This window comes from Colobus angolensis, unplaced genomic scaffold (assembly GCF_000951035.1).
Source record: "Colobus angolensis palliatus isolate OR3802 unplaced genomic scaffold, Cang.pa_1.0 Scaffold290, whole genome shotgun sequence".
Taxonomy (NCBI): domain Eukaryota; kingdom Metazoa; phylum Chordata; class Mammalia; order Primates; family Cercopithecidae; genus Colobus; species Colobus angolensis.
In genome coordinates this window covers 866,971-876,482 of record NW_012116155.1, presented here as the reverse complement: position 1 = coordinate 876,482, position 9,512 = coordinate 866,971, and the positions used below count along the sequence as shown (strand labels likewise).

At 33.8% G+C, this 9,512-nt stretch overlaps 1 protein-coding gene across 1 annotated transcript in view; it reads right to left on the bottom strand.

Annotated features, from left to right (window-relative positions):
- Positions 1 to 5,302: 5,302 nt before the first annotated feature.
- The window catches only part of LUZP2 (leucine zipper protein 2), a 505,100-nt gene continuing 500,890 nt past the window's right edge, over positions 5,303 to 9,512 (bottom strand). The window contains 1 exon segment of the mRNA XM_011949154.1: positions 5,303 to 5,395. Within this exon segment, the coding sequence (XP_011804544.1) occupies positions 5,303 to 5,395 (93 nt within the window).

Sequence of the window (9,512 nt, the reverse complement as noted above, 5' to 3'; positions counted from 1 at the left end):
ATTTAGCTATGCTCATCAATTATCTGCTTGCATTCTCCCTTTCCTCTTAGCCTAGACTCCCCACAAAAATACATATCTGTTTTCAAATGTAATTGCCTAATTTATAAATTTCATTATGACATACTTTTTAATCCACACTCAGTCTGTTTCTAGGAGCTAATGCATTTCATGATATATTTTGAACACTGAAATACAAAGATATATCTTACTACTTTCTCCTGAACTAATATGATTTCCATCATGATGGTTTGCAGGAAAGGAAATACACTCTAGGTTACTCTGATGTAGAAAATATCATTTTTTGAAAGTTACCATCTTTATTTAACTTTTATTTTAGGTTTGGGAGCACGTATGAAGGCTTGTTAAATGGGTAAATGTGTGTCATGAGAGTTTGTTAAACAGATTATTTCATCTTCCAGGTCTTCAGCCCAGTACCCAGCAGTTACCCTTTCTACTCCTCTCTACTCTTCTCCTTTCTACCTTCCTCCACCCTCAAGTAGACCCCAGTATCTGTTGTTGCCTTCTTTGTGTTCCTAAGTTTTCATCATTTAGCTCCCTTGTGGGAGTGGTGGGTATTTAGTTTCCTGTACCTGCATTAGCTTTCTAAGGATAATAGCCTCTAGCTCCATCCATGTTCCTGTAAAAGACATGATCTCATTTTTTTTTATGGCTGGATATTATTCCATGGTGTATATGTATCACATATTATTCATCCAATCTGTCATTGAAGGGCATTTAGGTTGATTATATACCTTTGTTATTGTGAATAGTGCTGTAATGAACACTCACATGTATGTGTCTTTATGGAAGAAAAATATGTATTACTCTTGGTGTATACCCAGTAATGGGATGGTTGGGTCAAATGATTGTTCTGCTTTTAGCTCTTTGAGGAATTGCTATACTGCTTTCCATGATGGTTGAACTAATTTACATTCCCACTAACTATATAAGTCTTCCCTTTTCTCTGCAACCTCACAACCATCTGTTATTTATTAACTTTTTAATAACAATCATTCTGACTGGTGTGAGATGGTATCTCATTGTGATTTTGATTTGCGTTTCTCTAATAATTAGTGATATTGAGCTTTTTTCATATGCTGGTTGGCCAGATGTATGTCTTCTTTTGAAAAGTGTCTATTCATGTCCTCTGCCTACTTTTTAATGAGGTTGTTTGTTTTTCTCTTATAAATTTAAGTTCCTTATATATGCTAGATATTAGACCTTTGTCAGATGCATAATTTGCAAACATTTCAACCTAATCTATAAGTTGTCTGTTTACTCTGTTGATGAAATTTGCCGTCTTTCTTTCTGCATCTACTTTCTGTATTTAGAATCATTGCCATAGCAATGTAGATTCTCGTGTTTCTCAGATTAGCCTATACCTCTACTTGATTTCCCCACATAATGGAAAAAACAAATTTGTCTCTGATAAAACTCTCATTTTCTTTGGGCCTTGTTAGATAATAGTGTCCGGGGTGTTTGAACCAGAGCAATTCCATCTTGAATAGGGGCTGGGCTTAGACCTACTGGGCTGCATTCCCAGATTAGGCATTAAAAGTCACAGGGTGAGATAGGTGGTCAACACAAGATATAGGTCATAAAGACCTTGCTGATAAAACAGATAACAGTCAAGAATCCAGCCAAAACCCCCAAAACCAAGAAGGCAATGAGGGTGACCGCTGGTCATCCTCACTGCTCATTATATACTAATTATAATGCATTAGCATGCTAACAGACACCCCCAACTGCACCATGATATTTTACAAATGCCATATTTTACAAATGTGACAAGGTCACAAAGTTATCCTATATGGCCTAAAAATGGGAGAAACCCTCAGGTCCGAATTGCCCACCACTTACCTAATGTCTATTAAGTTCCTCTAACTTAACAGAGTCTATTACTCATACACAGGTTTGGCTTGACTCAGTTCCATGAGCAAAACCCAGAGGATGATTTTATACCACGATGGCATTACATTTTTATTTATACTGTTAGGTGTTATTTGTTTTAAACTGCAGGCTACTGTCTACTTTGAAGTTTGCTAAAACAAGCTGTCACCTAATGAAATATGATGTAAACCGTGTACAGCCAGTCTTGTTTTTGCTGTCTTTCCACTCCCTGCGGCACACCACCTTTCCCACTTGTTTCAAAATGTGATAGTAAAATGAAAGTTCCTTAACTAAAATGCCCTGTTTATCACAATATCCTTTGTATATAGACCTTCAAGCATCCCAAGCTCATTTCCATATTATAACCTTTACAAATGCTGCTTCCTCTGCTTGCAGAACCCTTCTTCCAAATACCCATATAGAAACTACCACTTAAAATATATGTATCAGCTCACACACTATTTTCATGGAAACAGCCCCTAACACCCTTTCCAGGAATGCGTCTTTCTTAAAATTGTTAATATATTTTCTAATTTTATATCTTATTTAGTCCTTACCATCATTTCAAATTATCTTGTTGTTTATATGTTTAATGTTCACTTTTAACAAACTTTTTTGAAGGCTGGTATCCTTTCTGTGGTATCACCAGTTTCTAACACAACTCATGCTTGTTATATAAAAAATTAAACAAATCCTCCAGAGAATATAGGTTAGTGCTCTGTTACAAGAGAAAATAATGAAATATTTCTCATTTTATCTTGTATATTAGAAAAGGAACTTATTTCATATATTAAAAAATACCACCACTTACACTGTATAATATGAAAAGTTTATAAGAAATTATTTCTCATATGTGATCCTAAGATAGTGAAAGATTTAAGAGAGTTTTTGTTTGTTTGTTTGTTTGTTTTTGGTGTGTGTTAGTACTTTTCTCAGAAGAAAATGCATTTTGTCTGGGGACAACAAGATATACATTGCAAAGACAACTGTGCCCCTAATATCTAATCTCTACACAAATGAAACTTTACAAAATATTTTTCTTGTTACCTTAATTCTTTTGCATACAGACACCAAGTCTTCAACTGCAGGCTTTGGAAATACCATGAGAGCCTGTGCGGCCAAACGCTTTCTCCCTAACTTTATTTCTGCCATGAAATCAGCTCAGAGAGCCTGGGAAAGTCATTCAATATTTTGGGACCTCTGCTGCAGTGATATTCAGGTCCCGTGTATGTAGGATGACTAGAATGCTTATTCATTTAGGCCAGGTCTTTATTTTTAATTAAGAAGTATTTGTTATATTCCTCCTATGTGCCAGACACTGTGTGGTGGCAAAAAGATTTCTCATTCTGTTATTACTCAGTCATTGGAGTCTATGCAGGTCACCTATTTTACCTATGTCATCTGTAATATGGATGTAATAATGTATGCTTTTCTGGGTGAAATTTTGTGAGGGACAGGAACTATATAAATACTTTTAATGTAAAAGTTTGAGAGATTTTTCTTAGCATAAGGCTTCCTTTACATTCCAGTAGCCGAGGCCAACTATATATAATTCATAAGGTATTGCCAAATAAATAATTGATTGGAAACTCAAGGTTGATTCCTAGCTCTTGATAATATTATTGTTTATACTGAGATACTAAACTGAGACTTCTTTCATTAAATATGTCATACGAATCCAGTTGAAGTGTTAAGAGTTTTTCATAAAATGTATGATGTACTTAAGATTATTTGAATTCCAGATATTATATTCTTGGGAACTAGATACTCTAAGAGTATTTTAAAAACCTCATATAAAGATGATGGAGAGAGGTGAAAATCCATTTCATTAAACTGTAGTTTTTATCCCTTTTGAAGTCAGCTAGCATTTCTATCTGACTTTATGGCTACAGTTTATGAGCCTCATATGTATCTTACACGTGATTTGTTAAAATCAGCCTCCAGTAATATAAAAGGCATTTACAGTTACCCAAAGGTGTGACAAGATCTCAAGGTTAAAGAGGGAATTATTATCACAGAGAAGCAGCCTGTGATCTCATTCAGTAACAATAATAACTTCTAAGCTTACTTACTGAATGTTTTCCAGGCATTGTACCTACTACTGTAATTTTTGGCTATGTGTAATTTTCTCATCACCATTATAAATAAAGTTTATTGTTATTCCCAATGAGACATAAAGATTTTGAGGAATTTGAACATGATCATTCAGTCAAAGAGTCATGATTTGAACACAAGTAAACTATCTCTGGAGACCATTATTTAACCACTGCAATATCAGGCTCTCATCCTGAAATTTAGGGACATAATGACAGGGGTTAGGAGGTGGAATTGGGAGGAGAAGAGCATCGAATGGGTAAGAATATGTACAACTAAAGATGGAGGAACAACTCTACAATAACCCCGAGCTCTGTGACTCAGGCCAAATTCCAGTTGCAAAATAAAGTGTTTTGTGACTATACTGTGCCTTATGACCCACAGGTACTTACAAAATACATATGTATTCTCTGTGCTTCTGTTGCCTCATGTCTCAGCATACAATTATTTCCTAATTGTTAGTGCTAAACAAAATTGTGAGAGATATGGGACCCAGGACCTCGTCTCATATATTTTCTATTTTCCATTGTACCTAGCATAGGATGGCCACAACAGAAAAGGCACTTCAAAACTACGTAGTCATTGATCGACTAAAAGGATTATGTGAGGTCAAATGGGAAAACATTTAATATCATGAAGAATATTCCAAGAGTCAGAGAGAGTAACAGCTCAGAGAAGAACAACCTGCTTCAGAATCATGGGAATCTAATGACATTCTAGGATTTAAACCATATTGCAGCAATTGTGCATCCATTTATGTATATTTGTTAATATTATGTTTCAATTACTATTTCCAAATTTGAGTATAGAAAATATATAAAAATAGGTGCATTAATTATCTTACAGTAAACAGTTAAATTACTTCCATTTATTATTAATATAAACATTGCTATACTCAGTGTTATTGTGCATGTTTCCAAGTAAATATAGATAAATATAAATTATAAGATACACACATTCAAAAACTGGTTATAACAATTTGATGCCAATAATTAGTTCCTTTAGCTTCATAACTCAGTCACCCAGAGTTAATATATAGTGCCTTAGTTGATGTTTTAAAGCATGTTTATTCACGGTATTGTGGAATAAATATACCAGTGAGGTGAAAAATGGAGCCATGAACTCACAAAGACTGAACCTTCAGTCAATTTACTGTAGCAGCAAAACAAAGAAATAATTGGATTCCAAAGAAGATATCAAACCTTCCTGAAATCTGTAGCTATCTTATATACACAGCATCTGGAAACACATTAATAAATCAAGAAAAGCAATGAACATACTTTAACTTTTCTTTTGCTAAAACTAAAGTTGTAATGGTTCATGAATGTAGACTCACCCTGTCAAGAGCTGCTTTCTCCAGTTCATTTTTGGCTACAGCTAATTTTTGTTCCAGATCAGTAAGCTGCTGCGCCTGTAAAGTAAGAGATAAATCTTCTAGATAAATTTTGTAATTTCCCTATATATTTTAAGCATCTGTCATATATTGCCTAAATATTGTAAAAAGAGAGAAGAGAAAAAAAAAAAAAAAAAAAAACAGTGTCCTGTAAGATTCATTTAGAATTCAGGTTAAAAATACTATATATCATGATAATTTGATGTGAAGAATATTTAATATGCAGAAAATGGTAGTTCTGGATGAACATGCACTAAATGCTTCACTAGACCAAAACATCTAGTTTTAAGGACCCAATTCAAGTCTCTAGGAATACTTGTGATTTAAATCCATCACTTATATTTCTAGTTGGTATAGACTGAATTTTATCCCCCCAAAATGTATACGTTGAAGCCTCAACCCTTATTCTCACTGTATTTGGAGACAGAGCACTCTGGGGGTAATTTAAATTAAATGAAGTCACAAGAGTGAGGCCTTAATTCCATAGGACACATGTTAATGTAAAGAGAGGGAAAAAACGAGATACTTCTTTGCACTCACAGGTATGGACCAAGTGAAGACAAACAGAGAAGGCACAGTCTACAAGCCAGGAAGAGCCTTCACCAGAAACTAAACATATGGACACCTCACTCTGGGACTTCTAGCATGCAGAACTGTGAGATAATAGATTTGTATTGTTTAAGACACCTAGTCAATGGTATTTTGTTATGGCAGCCCAAGTAGACAAATGTACTAGTATGTACTCTAGTTTTATTATTTTTTTTTGTTTTTTAATCTCATACACTTCTCTATCCTACCACATCTCTATACCATTACAAGTGTCATTGTTGTGCTATTAGAAGAGAAAAGCAGTACCCTCAGATTTGGAAGTTATATATTCAAATCTTGCCTCCACCATTTTCCAGCTATATGATCTTGGGCAAAGCCCTTGACTTTTCTAAACTGGAAATGACAATACTTATTCTACACCACACTAGCCAGGCTCAAATTAGGAATATGAACAATTGGAAGTTCCGTTATCTGCATACATATAGCATTTGCACCGCCTTGCTTTATTCCATTATTGTTCCATTTACCCATTCATCTTTTGATTAATCTCTGTGTTCTCCACTATTTCAGGCATGGTGCTGGGCCATGAGAATTGCTGAGATTAGTTAAAACAACAAACACAACCACAACCACAACAACAGCCATAACAAATATTTTCTCTAAATAACCTACAAACTTATATTTTTAAATTGTTTACATCTTACAGTTGATTGTAGTATCCGTTGAGAGCAAGAAAAATAAAATGCATTTAATTTTCTATATGAAAGTTGCCATTTTATTAGGTATCAAAATTCCTTCAATAATTTTATAATTCAGCAAATATTATATATGTTTTAATATAAATCAAAAACCATTCTCTGAACTAATTATAGAACAATGAAGAAAAAGAAACCCTTGTCTTTAAAAAGAGACTATACATATATAAAATCAGAGAGTGACAGTTGCTATAAAGAAAATGAAGCTAAAAAAAGGAATAGAGTGTGTGAGAGGTTATATTAATCAACATATTAATATTGTAAATATTTACAATAAACCCAGCTTACAGTCAAAATGTTGGTGGATCCCTAGAGTAACACTTCAACCCAGCCAAGATCACTGGCCCCGGGCAACTCCCATATGAACATTTTCCCTATTTATTCGTTGATTTAAAAATAATATGTTTTACCATAACAATGCACTACATTATTTTCTCCTCCTCAATCTTTCTTCATATACTGACCTTATTTTACCTCAAAAGTGCTAAGTTTATCTATATTGCAAGGTCTTAAAAATTCCCAGCATGATTTTATTCTTCTCATCATTTAGATATCTGCTAAAATTTATTTAATCATAACAGTATTCCTGATAACTCATATCTATACGGGTTAATTAGCTTCTATTGTGAAACAGAAACCCAAACTCAGAGGCTCAAAGAAATAAGAATTTATAAATTTTATATTTAAATCACATGTATTTCATTTTATCGGTAGAAACATTATCTGTCATAAATACATAGTACTTATGTAAAATTCCCTTTTATAATGTGTGTAAGAAAATGCTAGTTCCAGCATCATGACGGAATCAAATTCACATATAACAATATTAATCTTAAAGGTAAATGGAGTAAATGCCCCCAATTAAAAGAAACAGAATGCCAAGGTTGATAGAGTCAAGACCCATCTGTATGCTGTCTTCAAGAGATCCATCTCATGTGCAAAGACACACATAGGTTCAAAATAAAGGGATGGAGGAAAATTTACCAAGCAAATGAAAAAAACAAAAAAGCAGAGGTCACAATCTTAGTTTCTGATAAAATAGACATTAAATCAACAAAGATCAAAAAAGATAAAGAAGGGCATTACATAATGGTAAAGGGTTCAATTCAACAAGAAGAGCTAACTATTCTAAATATATATGCACCCAATACAGGAGGACCCAGATTCTTAAAGTAAGTCCTTAGAGACCTACAAAGAGACTTATATTTCCACATGATAATAGTGGGAGATGTTAAGACCCCATGGACAATATTAGACAAACAAAGGTAATTAGGAACTTAGCTTTGGATCAAGCAGACCTGATAGATATCTACAGAACTCTCCATTAAAAAATAACATAAGATACATTCTTCTCATTGCTGCATGTCTCTCACTCTAAAATTGATCACATAATTGGAAGTAAAACACTCCTCGGTAAATGCAAAGGAACTGAAATCATAACAAACAGTATCCCAGATTGAAGACTAAGAAATTAATTCAAAACCACAAAAGTACATGGAAATTGAACAACCTGCTGCTGAATGACTTCTGGCTAAATAATAAAATTAAGATAAAAATGAATAAGTTATTTAAAACTAATGAGAACAAAGAGACAACATACCAAAATCTCTGGGATGCAGCTAAAACAATGTTAAGAAGGAAATTTATAGCACCAAAAACCCACATCAAAAAACTAGAAGAATCTCAAATTAGCAACCTAACAACACAACTTAAAGAACTAGAGAATCAAGAGCAAACCCCAAATCTAGCAAAAGGCAAGAAATAACCATATCAGAGCTGAACTGAAGGAGCTAGAGACACAAAATAACCTACAAAAAAATCAATGAACACAGGAACTGTTTTTTGGAAAAAACTAATAAATATATAGAATGCTAGCTAGACTAATAAAGAAAAGAGAGAAGACACAAATAGACACAATTAGAAATAATCATGGAAATATCGCCATTGACCACCACAGGAATATAAAAAAAAGAAAAAAAATCAGAGAATACTATAAACACTTCTATGCACATGAACTAGAAAATCTAGAAGAAATGAGTAAGTTCTTGGAAACAAACAGCCTCCCAAGACTGAACTAGGAAGAAACTGAATCCATAAACAGTCCAATAATTTGTTCTAAAATTGAAGCAGTAATAAATAGCCTACCAACCAAAAAACCCCAGGATCAGACGTACTTACAGCTGAAATATACCAGAGGTACAAAGAAGAGCTGGGACCATTTCTACTAAAACTATTACAAGCAGTTGAAAAGTAAGGACTCCTCCCCAGTGCATTTTATGAAGTCAGCCTCATTCTGACACCAAACCCTGGCAGACATACAACAACAACAAAAAGAAAACTTCAGGCAAATATCCTTGATGAACATCAATGCAAAAACCCTCGATAAAATGCTGGCAAACCGAATCCAGAAGCACATCAAAAAGTTTATCCACCACAATCAAGTTGGATTTACACTCAGAATGCAAGTCTGGTTCAACATCTGCAAATCAATAAATGTTATTCATCACACAAACAGAACTGAAGAAAAAAATCCACATGATTATCTCAATAGGCACAGAAAAGGCCTTTGATATAATTCAGCATCCCTTCATGCTCAACACTCTCATTAAACTAGGTATTGAAGGAACATACTTAAAAATAATAAGGACAATACTGTTGTCTTTTGCTTTAGAGAGACAGCAGAACAAAGATGGTAGGAGATGAACTTTGCAGCTCACATTGAAATTGGAGTACTAGTTTTACCCCTTACTAATTTTCAATACTTAAATATTTAATATTCCCATGCTTCAATTTCCTCTTCTTTAAAGATGAATAATAGTACTTAACATATA